Source organism: Lates calcarifer, unplaced genomic scaffold, assembly GCF_001640805.2.
Source record: "Lates calcarifer isolate ASB-BC8 unplaced genomic scaffold, TLL_Latcal_v3 _unitig_2026_quiver_651, whole genome shotgun sequence".
NCBI lineage: Eukaryota > Metazoa > Chordata > Actinopteri > Centropomidae > Lates > Lates calcarifer.
This window is the reverse complement of record NW_026115928.1, coordinates 93,359-112,923: the sequence shown is the minus strand read 5'-3', so window position 1 is coordinate 112,923 and position 19,565 is coordinate 93,359. Positions and strand designations below refer to the sequence as shown.

Genomic DNA, 19,565 nt, shown 5'->3' with positions numbered 1-19,565 from the left:
CAGTGGCACCCTGGCCTGCTTCAGAACACGTGTGTCGTCTGTGAACCAGGGAGTGGACCTCTTTGGCTGTTTAATTTTAGTGGTGAGAGGTGCAACTGAATCAAGGAGACTAGACAAGGTTGTATTTAAATCCCTGGTACAGTTATCAACAGAACCAATTGCTGTCGTAAAAGGGGCCAGGACCTCTGGTAGTTGCTCACTAAGAACAGTTAAAGTTGCGGGACCTATGTGTCTGGTGGAAGATATATTAGAGACAATTTTAGGGGGACAGACTAGAGTTGCATCAAATTTGATAAGAAAATGATCGGAGATAACCAATGTGACAGGAGAGATAGTCAGATTAGACACCTCAATCCCACAGGAAAGAATCAGGTCTAGAGTGTTACCACCACAGTGAGTAGGTTCATGTACAGACTGTGTGAACTCTAAAGTAACAATAAGTGCCAAAAAAGCTATATTTAAAGGATCAGAGGCCTTATTTAGGTGAATGTTAAAGTCACCCATAATTAGGATATCATCACTATATGTGACAAGACATGATAAAAAATTTCCAAATTCATCTAAAAACTGTGAGTAGGGGCCAGGTGGTCTGTAAAGTACCACAAGGTTGAGTGGTTGCAATCTATTTCCCTGGTCATGGGGACCAGAAGCTACTGGAGAAGGTTTCAATACTACAGCCTCGAAGGAGTTAAAAGTGACATTAAGAGCTGAGGTTAGACCAAAGGAAGACTTATAAATTAAAGCGACGCCCCCACCTTTTTTCGTAGCCCGAGCAACATGTGCGTTGGCATACTCAGGTGGGGAAGCTTCATTTAAAGGCAGGAACATATCTGGTTTAAGCCATGTTTCACATAGACCAACCATATCCAGATTATGTTCAAGAATCAAGTCATTTATCAATAATGCCTCGGTAGAAAGTGATCTAATATTTATGAAGCCAAATTTGAGGATCATATTGAGCCTGGAGCTGCTGGTAGCAGCCTGGTGTGGCAAGGTACCTATAGATGAAGTATTAATAGGAATGAGGCATCTAGTGTTTCTGTTAGGAAATTTAAGTGGCCTTTTATTCAGTACTTTATGGGACCTAGCACTGTCACCAGTGGCAGGAGTGGTGTTTTGTACATGGTGGTTTAGAAACTTAGGAAACTTGTGAATAGTACGGCGGGGAATGGAGACAGTCTCAATGCAGTAGATCAGGCTGAGCATCTAAAGTCTGCAAATTATCCTGGTTAGATTCGTCATCTAAGCTATCTAAGCTAGTGGACTCCAAAACCGCACCACCTAAAGACCTAGCAGGTTCTCTACTCACCTGCGACCTGCCGATCACTAGTGTCTTACTGTCAAACCCGACGTAAACACCTGTCTATATTCCTAGATAAAATAGCAGCGCCTGCTCCGGTAGGATGCAGGCCATCTGCCTTCAGCAGGTCAGGACGGCCCCAGAAAGAAGGCCAGTTATCCACAAAACTATATCCCTGCTCACTACAGTGACGAGCCAGCCAGCGGTTCAGAGACGTTCATCTACTGTACACCTCATCATTACCCCGCATGGGTAAAGGACCAGAGACAACTAATCGATGCCGACACATCTTTCTAGCAAACTCAAACGTCCTAGCTAAACTAGCTTTGGTGACCTCAGACTGCTTCATTCTAATGTTATTGGTGCCGACATGAATGACAATGTTGCTATAACTAGGTGTGGAGTGTACCTGAGCCCCCTGTTTCTCCCTGCGTGATGCCAGCACCCTAAGATTATCCTCAATGTCGGAAGCTCTGGCCCCAGGTAGGCAGTAAACATTGGCTGGCGAAGCTAATCTGACATTGCGAGTGATGGAGTCCGCTATGACTAGAGTGCGTTGTTTAGCCCTGTCAGCGGGAGCGGGGGAGACACGCGGGCGCACAGGACTACCAACGGGGCTAGCAAGAGTCGAAAACCGGTTTGCAGTCGGGAGAGGCGACTGCAGACCAGGCCACACAACCGGTCGCTTGCTCTTACGTGCCCCTTTCCGCAGGCTGACAGGGACGAACTCCGCACTCACTGCCGACGAGGCTAAGCTAGCCCTAACAGGCTCGCTGTCGAGCCCGTGGCTAACGCTATCTGGAGTGCCCGTCATATCTAAGGTAATGCTAGGAGAAAGGAGCTGCTCTAGTTGACGGACACGTCTCTCTAGCAGAGACACCCTGTCTTCAAGAGCAGAACAGCTAACACAAGCCATGGTAGTAGTTACTTTAAGCTAGGTTAGCTGTAGGAGTGAGAGGTGAGGCTACAATTTAAATTAGGCTAATGAGGCTACAAACAGCTAAGCTAAATTAAACTAACAACAAACAGGCTAAAGTCAGAGGAAATATCAATACACAGGTAGCGATCAAAAGTAAGATAGATTAGTACAAAGCAGCAGCAAATAATGTGTAACAAAAGACTATAGGACAGAAAGTGAAGAGAGAAAGCGGAGTAGCGAGTAAGTGTCGACCTCACAGAATCACGGCGTACGGTACAGGTAGCGTCACAGCGTCGTCAGACAGCACAGACAGGAAGAAGAGCCTTCACAGACACTTCACATGGTTACTGATCTTGTAATCAGTCTGTGATCAGTCTGTGATCATGTGATTGACCTGTGATCAGGCTGTGATCATGTGATCAGTCTGTGATTGTCTGTGATCAGGCTGTGATCATGTGATCAGTCTGTGATTGTCTGTGATCAGGCTGTGATCAGTTTGTGATCAACCTGAGTTATTGATTGGTTCATCAATAACTCCTGAAGCTCAGGACTAAACTCAGAGACCAGACGACAGGTCCTCAGACACGTCACATCTCTCTGTTATGCATGATTTTACATTTTTATTCTCTTTTATTCCGATTCCTAGTTCAGGTTACCATTTGTCCTTCGGCGAGTTGGGTCAGTCTCAGTGCATTAGTTAAGCTTAGTAGTTAGTAAATGTTGTCCATGATGTCCTGCCAACAAGATTACTATTGACTGTCTTAATATCACTGCATCACTTTAACTGTGTGTTTCTTCCATCAAGCACATTAGTGCCCAGGCTGTGCTTCTCTCTCTCTCTCTGCTACTGTCTCTCACTGCAGGGTTCTGCCTCCAGAGCTGGAGAGTCTCCTGCTGCTCCCATGATCCAGCTCAACCCATGATGCAACAATAATTAAACATTTATTAGTGTTAGTGATACTAATGTTTCACTGTTTGTCATTATTATCCCTTTAGCTATAAAAATAATAATGATCATTATTATTATTATTATTATTATTATTATTATTATTATTATTACTATTTACATTTTGACTTAGTCTGTGTATCTGCAATGTTGTCTTTCTCCTACCCCATTCCCCCACCCCCTCTCTTTCTGTCTAAACCCAACCGGTCGAGGCAGATGGTCGCCCACCTTGAGTCCAGTTCTGCTCAAGGTTTCTGCCTCTTAAAAGGAAGTTTTTCCTTGCCACAGTCGCCTAGTGCTGCTCATGGTGGATCTGTTGGGTTTCTCTCTGTAAATCTTATAAGATAAAGAGTACAGTCTAGACCTGCTCTATATGTACAGTGCCTCAAGATAACTTCTGTTGTGAATTGGCGATAAATAAAATTTGACTTGACTTGACTTGACTTGCCTGATGGTTAAAATCCTCAAAGTAAAATCAAAGCTGTTATTTAAAATGTTAAAAAGAAAAGACAGTTTGACAGAAAAATATCGACTTTATTGATTAAAGTAGAATCTGTTTAACAAAACAAAGATAGTTTATGAGAGAGATGCTTCACCTCCTCAATCAAACATTCAGACTCTGACTCAGGTTAAACATCTTTAATCAATATTTCTATTGATGAATTATTGGGAAGTGATCAGCCTGTAGAGGAGGAGATTATTCACCTGACGCCTGTTACCCTGAGGCTGTAGTGAAGGTGTGTGTCCACTGGGAGGTACTGCAGACTCTCTCTCTCTCTCTCTCTCTCTCTCTCTCTCTCTCACACACACACACGTTTAAACACGATGAGACTGAATCTGAATGTCTACAGGGACCCAATCACAGAGGAGGTCAGAGGTCATGAGAGGACATCTAAGGTCACATGACTCAGTTTTTACTGAACAGTACGACTGAAAGCAGCTGATCACCCTGTAGACATCATCATCATCATCATCATCATCATCAGAGTGTGACAGCAGAGGTGAATTCAGGTCAGTTCATAGTGAAACATATAAGTGAACTCAGCTGTTCTTCATCAGTGTTAACAAGGACAAGTTTCAGATCTGTATCTGTATCCTCACAGTGTGGATGACAGCACCCCCCGGTGGTAAACTGATGGTACAACAGGTTTTTGAGCTGATGCTCAGAAACAGAGACTTTCACCTGAGGACGTTCCGACTCTGAACCTTTTCATTTATGTATTCACTGATGGAATCAGATCATTTATTCTGATTAAATATGTTAAATGACGTCTCATCAGGTATTTTAACAACCAGTGAATCATTTCAGTTCCAGTTTAACAGATGAGCGAATTTATCACATCACTGAAAATCTGATCAGCTTTTCACTCCATTGATTATCAGTAATTACTATTAATCATCAGATGTACTTCTATTTCACTGTATGTTCTTACACGTTTGGTGACCTCACTCATTTCTAGCATGTTGTTTAACCTGAACACCTGGAAACACCTGAAACACCTGGAAACACCTGTGAGGGTGAGCAGAGCCTTTAACCACACTAACCTCACCAACAGGAGGGTTTTGTTCTTTAAACTGAACCTGGAGGCACAGAATCATCAGAGAGAAAGAAACGAGAAAGAAACAGTAAAGCAGAGAGAGATGGATATTGTGTTATATGTGTTTAAGTCTCTTCATCGTCGCTGTGGTGCGTCTTCTCCTCAGTCAGGCCGCTCTCGTCGATGTTCTCCAGAGAGTCGGCTCTCTGCACCGTCAGCTCCGACACGCTGATGCACGGCAGCGTGTTCTGCTCTGGAAACATCCACGGCTTCAGGTTTGGGTTGTGCTTCCTCTTCCAGTCCGGATACTTCAGAGATGCCTTGTAGATCTTCCTCATGGCCTGTGAGGTCAGAGACACAGTGAGACACAGAGACACAGAGACAAGTACTGGACCCTGATGGACTGATGGTTTTTACCTTTGGAGCCACAAACTGAGATACTCTGTTCACCACCCACTTTGGTAGAGAACCTGCAGACAGAGAGGACGAGATGTTACTGTGAGGACCTGGAGGGAAACTGGGTTTACGGGTTGTTTTCTGGTTGTTTTCTGGTTGTTTTGTTTTCTGGTTGTTTTCTGGCTGTTTACTGGTTGTTTTCTGATTGTTCCTTGCAGGTATCTTCAGCTCCTGTCACAGACTTGCAGTGTGAAGACTGACCACAGAGGATGAGGGTGTGTGTGCTGCGTTTAAAGACTACTGTAAAGGTCAGTGTTAGCCTCACCTCTGGGGTCCACCTGGGTCAGGTAGTAGAGGGTGGAGCAGTTGGCTCCGTTGGACTGGATCAGGTACCCAGTCAGCAGAGACACGGCTCGGACGTAGTCCTTCTTAGGAGGATGTTGCTGCAGAAGAAACATTTCACTTAAAGGTTTAGTTCACTGTTTTCATCCCAAACTTTAGAACCAGGATGCAAACCTGAACATGAACCTCTCTGAACAGACTGATGCTCTTTATCTGTCAGTTCTCACAGTAACTAGTTTATAAAGTCAGAACAAATGACAACATCAAACCCAGAGTGAATAAGAGCCATACTACAGCTCTCTGGGTCAGTTAGCTAACCTACAACCATGTGTTTTAAAGGTCTCTGGTTGATCCCCGGCCTGGTACAGTCCCTCTGTTGTTTTCTATCGTGACTTCATTTGAAGGCATCTGAATGTGGTCCTGATTGTGTTTGTTTTCTTTACGTCGCTGCTCTGAAAGCTGAGAGTGTGTTGTGTTACCATGACAACCCACAACCAGCTTAATTTGAAATACAATTACAAATAGGAATAGAAACACTGACCGGGTGTTTGACAGAGTAGTTGATGATCAGGTAGTCGCTGCCAAGAGGAAGCCAAGATCTCATTGTCACAAAGTCTCTGTTCTTCAGAGGAGTCGGACATTTCCCTTCAAACACATTAAAACACTGATGAGACACATGAGAGCTGCAGAAACGGATAAATGAAGAATCCAGTTCTGATCCAGTCAGAGGTCAGGAGATGCTGACTGAGGTCATGAGCTGAACTAACAGGAGTAATATCCGACGTCTGCATTGACGGTCAGTCTGCCGATGTCATACGTGTCAATCATGTTGGTGTCCCACTTCCTGCGGTAGGGGGTGTCATGGAGGACGTCGTACAGTGTCTCTGCCGTCACGTCTTTACACACTATCCTCATCTGACAGACAGACAGACAGATGGAGGACGGTCAGTTACTGAAGACAGAATTGACTGGTTTATACAGTTTGTTTAGAACCATCTGATGCTCTGATCAGCTGTAACATCAGAGTCTATAAACCTTTATCTAAACCTGTTGATGTGACACATTATTCAAAACAATGAGTTTTAGGACCAGAGAACAACTGAAACAAACAAACCTCCGAGGACCTCCACCTTTTAAAGTTAAGGTGTGACCAGTTTCCTGTTTCTCTGCAGGTTCACATCAGATCCTGGTCTCAGATTTTTTTGACTGAAGTGACTGAAAATCAAACTGTAGATATTTAAACTCTCAGCACTTCTCACTTGTTCTGATTCCTTTGGTAGTTTCAGCAGAAATCATCTGTTACTGTTGATCAGACTGAAGAGATAAACACAACAGAGAGATAGAAATATGTGTCTGATACTCTGAGGACTCAGTTAAACCTCCAGAGATCAGGAACCCGTAGGATTATCATTATTAACACCAGAACCCATGAATGATTAAAACCAGAACAGCAGTGTGTCCTGAGAGATGAATGTGTAAAAAACACATTACCATCTGGTGGACATTAGAGGAGCTGCAGCCTGAATCAGAATAAACTGAACAGAATAGAACAGAATCATTAGTGTTGGACACAGCAGCTATCAAGGACACTGTGTTATCACTATACTAATTTTCTGACGTGGTGTCTTCACCTTCAGATGTTTTCAGTCACGTTAGGATCAGAGTCACAGTTCAGCATATACCAGTGGGAACGTGTCCATGTTGTGTTATAAATATTCTGTTATTAATACAGCACTTTGTTTAGTTAGAGTCCCGTGTTATAGCTGGACAACATTACTGTTCTGTGATCAAGTGTTAGGATCCAGGTAAAGCTGTTTCTGCTACAACAGATGATGTTACTGTAAGGTTCAGGAACATCAGAGAAATCTGAAATAAGCAGGTAATAATGCAGATTTAGTGATGATGAGTCCAGGACATTGTTGTTGGGTTGAATTCAGTAGAACCTGAGTCAGAAACTCTGCAGATGAAGTGATGAGGAAAATGACATCTACACCACCATTAACATTAAAACAGCTTCACATGTAGAAACAGGTCTTTGTCCAGTGTCAGTTTATTGGTCAAAGAGGATGTGTTTCAGTGAACTACATGATGCCTTCACTTCCCCTGAACAGCAGGGTTTATGAATCATAATATTATAAACCCATTTCTAAGCATTAGGAGCTGTTAACCATCAAACTAGCAGGAGACAAACACTGAGTGGAGAGGACTGAGACATGAAGATGATTTCATATTTGCATATGGTTTTTGTTGAGTGTTAAATCAGCTGGATGGTTTTTCTGAGACTAACCAAGGAGAAATATCAGAGACAAACTGCAGCAGAAACACAGAGAGAAGACTTCATTAGAGTTATAAACGCAGCAGATGTGTTGTGTAATATCTGAGACACACTGATGATTCACAACCACTGCTGGTTTTATTCTGTAGCTCTGAGTTTTTACTGCAGAAAAAAATAACTCAGAGACTTTTATATCAACGGTCGTTGACTTGGTGAAGAAACACAGATTACCCATGAATCCCTGCTCCAATAAAAGAAAATATAAGAAATCTAATAACAATAAACACTGTTCATCACTGAACACCTGCTGCTCATTACTCCCTTGTTAAATCTCACCTGTCCGGTTTGACTCATTAATCAGCAGGTCTGTGTGTTTCTGTCTGATCGATCGTTTATCTGAAGCTCTGCTGAACGGACAGAGAGGTTGTTGATAAACTGACTGTTATTACAGGAGACACCTGATCATAAGGTGCCTTGCTCGGAGGCTCCTGAGCAGCAAACCAGGACATCAGAGCTTCACTTTTTCCTGCTCAGATCTTATCAGGAGTTCTGGGGTTTCAGACTGATCCTCTGACCTCTGACTATATATCCCATGAGTCCTTCTTCATGTTTAATTTTCTTGAGATGTCAGTCATCACCTCAGCCACAGGACATCTCTGGTGATGATGAAAACTCTTCATCTCTGTGATTTCACAGGGATTTGCTCTAGCTCCTCTGTTGTTAGAATTAAACCCAGTTCATTTTATTATTCTGACTTTCTGTATATCTCTGAATGTCTGCTGTTACTGAATTTTCCTCTTTCTGTTTGAATGTGTGAGATTTTACTTTTCTACTCTGTGTTGAAAACAAACAAACCCCAGGCAAGCAAAGCAGTCGAGTCATTCTGATTCTCTGATGAGATTAGTGCTGATGTCCAACAGTTTGCTGCAGTCGACAGTAAATCACTGAGCTCCAGCCGTCTGATCCAGGAGAACCTTGGCAGTCTGTCAGTAAGAGACTCTGTCCTCAGTCTGAGGCTGGACTCAGGACGCTTGCACAGTCCTCATCTCTTCACTCATCAGATCCTGTGAATATAAAATCTTTCACATATTCCAGGCAGCAGATTCATCTGAAGCCTAAGTTCATCCCAGAACAGATGTTTATATTTGCTTCTTTAAACTACGCTTGGCCCATGAACGCATCAGTGAATCCAGTCCTCTGATGATCTGAGCTGTATTTAACTTTCTGTCAATGTTGTTTTTTAGACATTCTTTTTCACCCTGTTATTTTCCTCCTTGTTGTTGTCTGTGCGAGCTTTCTAACAGACTGATGAGTGGGTTGAAAGTAGACCTTCCCTCCTCCCTGTCAGAACTCAGTGGACATCATGTGAGACGGCTGCGTACTGTAGGACGTCACCTTTTTCCACTGCTGTAATCTTACAGGAGCATGGGGCTCGGCTGAGCTGCAGTCATCAGATATTGTGAGGGTCAGTGCTATAAAACTCTCCGTGTAACTCAATCAGCACGGCTCTGCTGCAGCTTAATCATTCATAAAGTCCTGAGCTTCATGTCTTTGTCTGTCTGTCACTCAGCAGCAGGCTCTACACCTCCTCCTCCTCCACCTGTCTCTCTCTGAAGAGGTGTCTCTCTGTCTTTTGCATTTTTAATGTCTCCACAGAGGAAATAGCTGGGTGAAAAAGCTGCAGGAAAGTAGTTTAAATATGTTTACGTGGCTCCAGCTCATTTCCTCCTGATGTGACGTTACCACAACAAACTGAGGATGAAATGTTGTCTCCCTGACAACAATCCAGACCAAAGATCCGCAGAGAAACAGATTCCTCTGATCTGAGGAAGAAAAGCTCATAAAGGCTTTAGGAAACATCCACATTCATCTCTTTCCTTCCTCTGTAACAGACTCAGTAAATCACAGAGATCAGGTTGTGTCATCACTGACTGTTGGTTTCTGAGACTCTACAGAGCTGAAAGTTACAGTGAAACAGCAGGACAGTAAATGTAACACCAGCTGTAATGCACCATGAGATAAAACTGTTAAAGCTAAAGTCATTCCTGAATATTTAACTGACATGTTGAAGATAAAACCTCTGCTCTGTCTCCTCAGTCAGCACAGAGACTGATCCTGGACCAGTTTAGTCTGGTTTACACCGAAAGACCAAGTCTACAGTTCTAAAGACTGAAGAACCGAACTTCAGGTTCAGAACCAGTTTAACCAGAACAGCTCTGTGTCAGTGGAGAAGGTTGTCACAGTGAGTATTATCAGTCAGACTGAGACAACAGGCAGGCTATCAGACATGGAGGCAGAGACCCACAGAGTCCAGGATTGAGACTGTCAGAGAGTCATGGTCCAGGAGTCCAGGGAGGCTGTCTCATCTGTCCCAAAAAATCCTCTGAGCTGGACTCGACCATGCAGAGGATCTTTACAGGTGTCAGGGTGATAAACCTCAGTCTAAACAGGCTCAGATCAGTTAAACCTGGACTGATCTGTACTGATCTGTACTGGACCAGACTGATCTGGACTCACAGAGGTGAAACTGATTCCTGTTCTGACTCTTGATGAACAGATACTCCAGGTCTGCAGCCTCATTCTGTTAGTTTCCACAGGTGAAACTGTTAAACACCCCCCTCCCCCACCCAGCTCCAGCTCCAGAGACTTTAAATATTCATGTGAGAGAAGAAGCGCCTCACTGCTACAGAAAGACTCTCTGAATTATTAAAACAGGAGCCATCATCATCATCTTCATCATCCTCCTCATCATCAGCTCTGCCTCTGTGTGTGTGTGTGTGTGTGTGTGTGTGTGTGTGTGTGTGTGTGTGTGTGTGTGTGTGAGTGTGTGTGTGTGTGTGAGACTTCCTGTGGTCAGTCTCAGGTCAAACTCATCAATAATTAAAGGTTTAGGAGCTAATGATCTGCTTCACCTGGTTCCTGGTTCCTCACAGTGAACCAGGTTTACAGTAGAAACAGCTCTGACGTCTGTCAGAAGCATCAGTGACATTAAATCTGATGTGTGTTATCTGTTAGCTGTTTGTATGAAGCAGAGAGGAGGTCAGGCTGAGCAGTCATTCCTGAGTCTGTAAACAGATCAGGGATCAGCTGCTGTTTGTTTCAGTCTTAGGCAGATTTGTTTCCAGGTCGAGGTCACTGTGACAGATTAAACATCTCGTCTTTCTGCTCTCAGTCTCATCGGTTAGCTGAGGCTAACTGTTAGCTCACTGACCAGACAGTGACCTCACACAGCAAACATACATGCAGTTCCACTGATGTCCACTAGATGGACAGGTAACAGTTGATTACATTAAACCTGGACTCATCAGGAAACATAGACCTGCTAATTAACTCCACATACATCAGTCACAGATCAACATGATGGTTCAGGTGGAGTTTGGAAGATGAATCTCTTCCCCCTGTTGTAGCTCTGTGTTTGGTCTCCACCTCTCAGCTGCTCTCTGAGTCTGTCTGCTGTTTAAAGTCCACTGTGGCTTTTTACAGTTTTTAATCTGAAAACACTGAGAGTGAACTTGTCAGTTTCAGCTCCACAGATTCAGACAGCAACTCATTAATCTCCTGCTGACTGTGAAATATGAACTTTCACCTGAGGTGGACTCAGGTACATCACACCTGTAACACCAGAAACTGAGAAAAACCACAACCATTAAATCCACATTAAACTATTAAAGCTGCAGCCTGACAGGTGAAACCCAGGGCAGGGAAAACCCTCCACACAACACTGGCTGCTGCTCATTGGCTCACTGCTTTGACCTGCAGGTGACAGGTGTGTCCACACATTGATTAGCTGATCTGTCATCTGGACTGTGGATGGACCCCTTCCCCCTACACACACACACACACACACACACACACCCTCTGAAACAACAGAAGAGGGAAAATCTCTGACCTGAACTGACGTGGACTGAGGCGGACAGGTTTGTCCTCATGTCTCCATCCTCTCTCTCTGCTGGAGCTTCTCCAGTTCTGTGTCGGTTGAACGCCTCCTCAGGTTTCCAGCCGTTACCTTTTCCTTTCCGCTCTGAATTTTTCAGCGCACTGACGCTGAGCGGCGGTTTGCTTTTCCTCTGCAGGAGGCACCGAGCTGTTTACAACCTCTGATCAGCTGTTCTACATGAAGGTCACAGAGTCTGTCTGACACATTGAGGACCTGCTGCCCAGGAGCCACTCAGCAAGGCATCAACTCTCCCCTCCCCTCTACAGTTTCTATCCTGATCCTGATCCTGATCAGAGTCTGAATCCACTGCTTTATCCATCCCAGTAAAAACAGCCGTTGTCATGGTGACGGGAGGTCTCAACAACAATCAGTAAATAAAATCAGTTTTATTCTGAATCGACTGATTATTCTCTTCATTAATGTTTTCTCTCAGTGCAGACTTTGCAGGGACTGAACTGAAACACCCTGTAAAACCCACAGCTTATATGAGGGTGCTAACATTAGCTAGGTTACCTGGCTAACATTAGCACCTGCTAGAATCAAACTTTGTTTTTCTTCATTGATGCAAAAACTGTAACTTATCAGCTTCCTCTCGTCACAGTGAAGAAGTAGAATGACACTCAGATCTGAGCTCAGTGTAAATTTACATTAATAACTGAAACAGGTTGAACCAGGTTTTACATCCAGGTCAATGTCTCTAAATATTTACTCTGAGTAACTGACTGGAACTGAACTAATGACAAGTGGGCATCAAATCACAGGACTCTGTTGAAGTTTAATGATAATTTAATAAACTCTATTATTGTTGTTAACACTCAAACACATCACCTCTGATTCTATCAACACTGAAACATCAGATCAATAAAAACCACAAGAGAAGCAGAGGACCCAGACCTGAACCCTGTGGGACTAAATATTCTGACCTCAGAGAGAAACATCTCTTTATGTCATTTATTCTGAACAGTCAGGTTACAGACCTAAACTGGTTTAGTTCATTAGCACAGACTAAACACAAATTGGACCTTTGGGATTGTTAAAGGACTGCTGGACTAGACTCAGTCTCAGATGGTTCTGTTGGTGTTGGTGGTGTAGTTGTAGGTGTTGTTGGTGTAGTGCAGGTGTTGGTGATGGTGTAGTTGCAGGTGTTGTTGGTGTAGTGAAGGTGTTGGTGGTGTAGTTACAGGTGTTAGTGATGGTGTTGTTGGTGTAGTTGCAGGTGTTGTTGTTGTTGTAGTTACAGGTGTTAGTGATGGTGTTGGTGGTGTAGTTGCAGGTGTTGTTGGTGTTGTTGGTGTAGTGCAGGTGTTGGTGATGGTGTAGTTGCAGGTGTTGTTGGTGTAGTGAAGGTGTTGGTGGTGTAGTTGCAGGTGTTGTTGGTGTTGTTGGTGTAGTGCAGGTGTTGGTGATGGTGTAGTTGCAGGTGTTGGTGGTGTAGTTACAGGTGTTAGTGATGGTGTTGTCGGTGTAGTGCAGGTGTTGGTGGTGTAGTTGCAGGTGTTGTTGGTGTTGTTGGTGTAGTGCAGGTGTTGGTGATGGTGTAGTTGCAGGTGTTGTTGGTGTAGTGCAGGTGTTGGTGGTGTAGTTACAGGTGTTAGTGATGGTGTTGGTGGTGTAGTTGCAGGTGTTGTTGGTGTTGGTGGTGTAGTGCAGGTGTTGGTGGTGGTGTTGGTAGTGTAGTTGCAGGTGGTGCAGGTTCCTCACCTTGAGTTTCTGGACCGTCTTGCTCTCCTCCTCCCGGCACCACACCGTCACCCCTCCCTTGTTGTAGCGGCTGATCCATCCATCAGAGCTCAAACACTGGTCTTTGAAGGAGGAGAAGTCTGAGTCGTCCGGGATTTGCACCGGCATTTCAGAACCAGAACCAGAACCAAATATAAGTGGAGGAGCTGGAGTTGATCTTCACATGAGTGTCCCCCTCCCTCCCCCTCTGTAGTCCTCACAGTTGGTCACACAGCTGTAGTTTTGAGTCTCAGTGAAGTGACCTGAACCAGAGAGAGGGTTCTGCTGCTTCGGTCTCTGCTCCGTCAGACTGCTCCGGTCTCTGCAGGTCTCTGCTTCCTCCCTCTGACTCTCACCACAGATGGGACTGAGAGGAGAGAGGTTTCACTCTGCTCCAACCTTAAGGAACTGACTCAGTAAGTGGAGATTAGAGGAAACTGAAGTCTGTCTCTGCTTAGGACTGTCCCAGACCCTTGATCCTGGATCCTGGACCTGGGTTCTGGATCCAGACTGCAAATTTATCTTCTGTAGTGTGACCTTCAATATCTCAGACAGGACAGGACAGTTTGATCTTCTGTCATGATGATAAACACAGCTTCATCTTATTCACATGTTAACGCTGCTGCAGTATCTGTGCAGGTGAGTGAACAGCAGCAGGTGAGTGAACAGCAGCAGGTGTTATAATCAGCAGCTGATAATCAATCAAATTGATCAGTGATGATCAGAGAGAGTTAGTCTCCATCAGCTGCTGGAGGAGTCAGACTGAACAGAGTGACTCCTCCTCTCAATAGAATATCTCTGGTCTCATGGTTTGTGTAAGGGATGCTGCCTTCAGGTGCTCATGTAAACGTGACCATCCCAGGCTTGCTGTGAGGTGCAGAGCGTCTGGGATTCAGATGGCACCTGAATGCATCAGAGACAGTAACTGATACCTGTTGTTCAGGTGGAGCAGTGGGTGGAGCGAGTCAACAGATCAGGTATCAGCTGCTTTTTGTTTCCATCATGAAACTGTGTCTGTGACTCATAAAGAAGAAGAGGAGGAGGAGGAGGAGGAGGAGGAGGAGAAGCTTCCAGAAACAGCTCCTCCTCATCCTCCTCTTCTTCTTCCATAGCTTCTGTCTTTATTAAAGAGGCTCCAAACTAAATATTTGATATAAAAACTCTAAACTCAGCTGATGATTCTTTGTATATTCATCTCCATCACAGGTCTCTGAACACATCGTCACATCACACAGTGTCTTATAGAAACATGTAGAGACGACAGTGAAGCACACACTGCATGTTTTCAATAGCAGTGACTCTGGTGACAGATCCTGATCAATGGTCGATCAATCGATCGATCAATAGATTCTGCAAAGTTTCTATAATGTCCTGCTTCTACAGATCAGAACTTCAGGTGTGAACGTCGCCTCTCCTTTTTTACCTGGTCAGAGACTGAACTGTCTGATCCACTGCGGTGTCAGTTCATTAGGAACAGCAGCTCAAACTGAGTCTGGTCCTGTAATGGTCCTGAAGGTCCAGTTTGTGTTCGGACTCTGAGGTTCTGGAGTTCAGGTCTGCAAACCAGACTCAGAGTCTCTGTATGAGACCAGGACCTCAGCGTGGAGCAACTGGGTCCTGTTTTAACTCATCCATCAGTTACAAAAGATAAAATGTTCTAAATGTTTGAATGAGGAGGTGTTTTCTCTGCCACCAGCAGAGGGAGCGCTACACACTGAAACCTGTGTGTGTATGTGTGTGTGTGTGTGTGTGTGTTCTTCACACTCCTCGGTGATGTCCTGACATCAGTCAGTGAAAGATGCCCTTTCCTCCTGACTCGTGACCTTTGACCCCTGTGAACATCTGCTGGAAACCTGAACTGATCCTGAACACAAAGCAGCTCTGTGTGACAGACCATCTGCTGCACACACACACACACACACAGTCCGTCTCCTCCAGTTCAGAGGTTGTAGTTCTTTACTGGAGTTTTTGTAACTTTATTTATTAGAGTTTTACAGCAGTTTAATGCTGACTGACGTTGTGTTCACCGACTGATGTTATGTTCACTGACTGACGTTGGGTTTACTGACTGATGGTGTGTTCGCTGACTGACAGTGTGTTGTAGCGTAAACTTGAAATATTTTCCCTCTTTTTAAATGTTTTACAAGTGGAAAAGGTCCCAGAGGTCGGAGGAGGGAGAATTCAGGTCACACTGAGCTGTTAGCCATTATCTGTTATCTGTTAGCTGTTAGCTGATAGCTGATAGCTGATAGCTGATAGTTAAGTGTATTTCTGGGCTGACATATTCACTGATGCCATTTATCTGCAGTGAGCTGGTATCAGCTGATACATCAGACCACGGTCCAGACGCTGTGAACACTATGTTCTAGATCTGTTCTCTGTCTGGTCTTGGTCTGAACTTGGTTTACTGTAGATCTGTTGTTGGTCTTGTTCTCTGTGTGTTCTAGGTGTCAGTCTGGTCTCAGGTCTAGTCTTGGTCTTGGTCTCGGTCTGTTCTGGTCTTACTCTGGGCCTGCTCTCAGGCTTGTTCTCAGTCTGATGGTCTCTGTGTCAGTTTTTGTTGCATCAGCACCAGAATGTGAAGAAGGTGAAAAGGGCTGTAAAGTCAAACCCTGAGAGATTCCTCACTTCACCTCTCAGACAGACAGAGGGTTCTCTGTCTCACAGACCTCCACTAGAACCTGGATCTGCAGAAACCACCACGTCTCTGGTCTAAGTCCAGACGCTGGCTCCTGTTGTACATCACTGCTGATCCTTATTAAAGGAATTCAGCTGGCAGAGTGTGTGTGTGTGTGTGTGGGGGGGGCTGTAAAATATAAACAGAGAATATAAACAGCGTCTTTAAAGTGTTTAAAAGCTGCAGCCCCTGTGACTAAGATGAGTGAAAGTCTGGAGCTCGTCATCTGTTTAAATCTCTAAATACTGAAACTAACAAACAGACAGAAGATTAAAGTATTTACCTATAAAAATAACATTAATGAGAATCAGTGAGAATCCTTTTCATAAATAACATCACACATGAAACAACATTATAAACATTTCAGGCTCATGTGTTTGTTGTGAAGTTGAATATATAAAGTATCAGGAGACTTTATTCAGATATTTGTTCTAAATAAAATCTCAGTAAAATTCCCATAGAGCTGAAGTAACGGCCTCCGACCTGTGAACGTTAAAGTGGTTTTAACAGAGTTTCAGAGCAGCTGCTGAGAACAAAGAGATATTTGTTAAATTTAATGATGTGACAGAGTGAAACTCCTTCTCAGACCTGAATGATCTGATTCGTCTGTTTCAGACTCTGAACAGCTGAACTTCATCTCCAGACGTTTCTGTCTTTGTGTCTCGTCCTCGGAGCGATGACTTCACCTCAGCAGGAGTCATTAACCTCAAACCGTCGGCCCACGTCGTCTCTCTGAGGCGAATATTTTCCATCTAGGTTCATTTCTACACTGATGACACCCACGCTTATCTGACAGTGAAGGAGAGTTTACAGTTCTGGGTTCATGACATCTGCAAAAAGAAACCCATTAAAAATAAAGAAACCAGGTAGATTTAAAAAGTTTCTCCTCAACTAGCAAAATTTATATTTATGTCAAACCAGCCTTTCCACTCTGAAGAGACCTTAAAATGTCAGTTTTTATTTTCATACTTTATTGAATCTGTTTTCTTTGTTTTTATTCATTTGAACATTTGTATGTCCCAGAGTTTCTGTGCATGATTTCCACTCCAGCAGGAAATGACATTTGTTATATTTCCTCATTTATATCTTCAATATAGTCACTTTTTAAAACACTAAGTTGAAAAACTATAGTTATCAGCCTTTAAAAATCAAACTGTGTGTAATGAAAATACACTTCAGGTCAAACACAGAGGACATGAGCTTTGGATTTGTGGACACTCCTCATAGAGAAGATTAATGTCGCCCTGCAAAGGTTGTCTGTGCTGCAGATTATTACGACCCATTGTTACGTGTTGTCGTCAGGTGACCTCTAGTGGCTGAAGTAATATAACAACTTAGTATAAAGAGAAAGTCGATGATAGGAGGAGGTCTGGTGGATGGATGTAATCTTTTCCTCCTGTTTGAGATTTTTTACTTTTACATGTTCCTGTCCTTCCACAGTTTGAGGATCTGCAGAGACTCAAACAGCTGGAACAATTTAAAATCAGTTTCTGTTCATCTGAACCAAAGACTGAGATGAGACACTTTGACTTTCTGCTGCAGATTCATGTTTTACACTCAGCTGGAGAGGAATGTGTTGATTAGATTTAAATATTATCTGAAGAGTTTTATGGTATTTATTCACTGATTTCAGCTGATCTGGGATCGGAGATTTACAGGCTAAAAAGTAATTACACAGAACAATACCTCTGTGAGAAAATACCTGAACATAAAACCTGACCTCAGTAAAACTAGGCTGCAGTAATATTATCTGCAAAATGGACGTTATCAAAACTAAAGGCAGAAAGTGACCCAGTTAAAGTTTAACTGTTCTCTATAAACTATTCTTTTTACATATAAACTGATCTATGATCAGTCTGCCGTCAGAAACTGTATAAACTAGTATAAATACTCAGAATTGTAGTGAGTAAATGTAAACTCAGCTGCTGTGCTCCTGTTTGAGCTGAGCTGTGATTTAAAGTAGAAATGACTCCACATCCACAGGAAGTTTCCATATTTGTGTTTGTTTATTGTTTCACCCCCAGCTTTGAGTTTTCCCACTCATGAATGCAGCGCTCTGTCACAGCTGGCTTCAGTTTACCACATGTCAGATTTTATCTCTGGTACATGAAAGCAGCATGAAAATGAATTCCAGCTTCTTTTCCTCTGACTGAGACATTAGATCTGTTCACTGTTTCTGACAAACTCATCTCTACATAACAAACTCCCAGCAGGATCCAGGTCTGATCCAGATCTGACTCCTCAGACATTTATCAGGTGACTTAAACATCAGAGGAAAGTTTGGGTTCAAACTGAGATTTTGTGGCTGAAACGTTCACAGTAATGTTGCTTCCCTTAAAATGGGAACAGAACAGCAGTGTTTACTGTTTACTGACTGTTTACTGACTGTTTCTAAGTCAGTGAGCTTCACCGCTGTCTTCAGAAATGAAAAGTCATAAAGCTGAAAGAATCTCTGATCTCAGATCTGTGATAAATACAGATGTTGTATTAGCAATCAGGTTCTGTTTCTGATCCAGAGTCAGTTTGAATCCTCTGAAGTCCTGCAGCTCTCTCCAGACTGACCATGTGGACAAATCCAGGGCCATGGACCCAGACCAGGACCTTTCCCTGAACCTGGACCAGGAACTGTGAGAGTCTGAACCAGAACAGTTAAATGAAGCTGGAGTCAGAACAGTAGGAGACTGATCCAAGAGAGTCTGTTCTCAGGAAATAAACTGTTGTTGTTGTTTATTTCTGAGCTGCTGTGACTCTGTCCTGGACTTCATCAGGTCTGAGGTCAGATCCAGTCTCTGTTTGGTTTCTGTGCTGGACGCACTGAGAGAGGACCTGGTAAAATCATCAGAGGAGGTCCACACTCAGAGAGTCTGATGTCCTGGATCAGACTCTGCTCTCATGATGCAGACCTGGACCTGGTCTGACAGGAACACAGATGAACCAGAAGCATCCAAACAATCAGTCACTGACCAGCTCCACCCTGAGGACGTCTTCTGTCCAATGAAGTCATGGTCTCATCCACCCACCACCCCCCCCCCAGTGTGTGAGTCCAGCAGCTGGACAGATGGACAGATGTGTGACAGATGTTTATGGGGCAGTTCAGTCTCTGTTGCGGCGTTCACTGTCACTTGTTGTTTGTTGTTTTCTGGTTTTCAGGTTTCAGTAAAGTCAACACAGTCGCCCTGACAACATTAACACAGATACACCACAACCAAACCTCACTCCCATCCCCACCCTCACCCAAAACCCTCCTTCCCTCTCCCCGGTCTTCCTCTCCCAGGGTGCCTTTGCTTTAGTTGTCCATCAGTGGTTTGATGAGGATTAATGAACATGGACCAGCTCAACACCTCTGTCTCCCTCCCCTCCTTCCTTTCCTTCCTCCTTCCTTTCCTTCCCCTCCCCACAGTTGGCTGTCTGTCCTTTAGCTTCTGATTCTCTGTGGTTTTTAGATTTTCTTCAGTTCCTCATCTCGGCGTCTTGTGTCTCGCCCCTCCCCTCTCCTCCTCCCCCTCTATAAATGTG

General features: G+C 43.8%; 1 protein-coding gene across 1 annotated transcript; it reads right to left on the bottom strand.

Annotated features, from left to right (window-relative positions):
* Window positions 1–3,687: 3,687 nt before the first annotated feature.
* stard15 (StAR-related lipid transfer (START) domain containing 15) lies at window positions 3,688–13,666 on the bottom strand. The gene is made up of 6 exons (XM_018689107.2): window positions 13,355–13,666; window positions 6,209–6,356; window positions 5,983–6,086; window positions 5,425–5,542; window positions 5,121–5,173; window positions 3,688–5,044 (listed from the first exon to the last, which is right to left on the bottom strand). Exons 1-6 carry the CDS (start codon window positions 13,499–13,501, stop codon window positions 4,829–4,831), a joined length of 786 nt encoding a protein of 261 aa, XP_018544623.1. The 5' UTR covers window positions 13,502–13,666; the 3' UTR covers window positions 3,688–4,828.
* Between the last annotated feature and the right edge of the window lie 5,899 nt (window positions 13,667–19,565).

Coding starts and splice junctions, on each gene's coding strand:
- stard15 (XM_018689107.2), bottom strand. CDS start 13,501: ATGCCGGTGCAAATCCCGGACGACTCAGACTTCTCCTCCTTCAAAGAC. Junction 6,357..13,354: donor AGACGGTCCAGAAACTCAAG/GTGAGGAACCTG, acceptor TCTGTCTGTCAG/ATGAGGATAGTGTGTAAAGA. Junction 5,543..5,982: donor ACTACTCTGTCAAACACCCG/GTCAGTGTTTCT, acceptor TTTCTTCTGCAG/CAACATCCTCCTAAGAAGGA.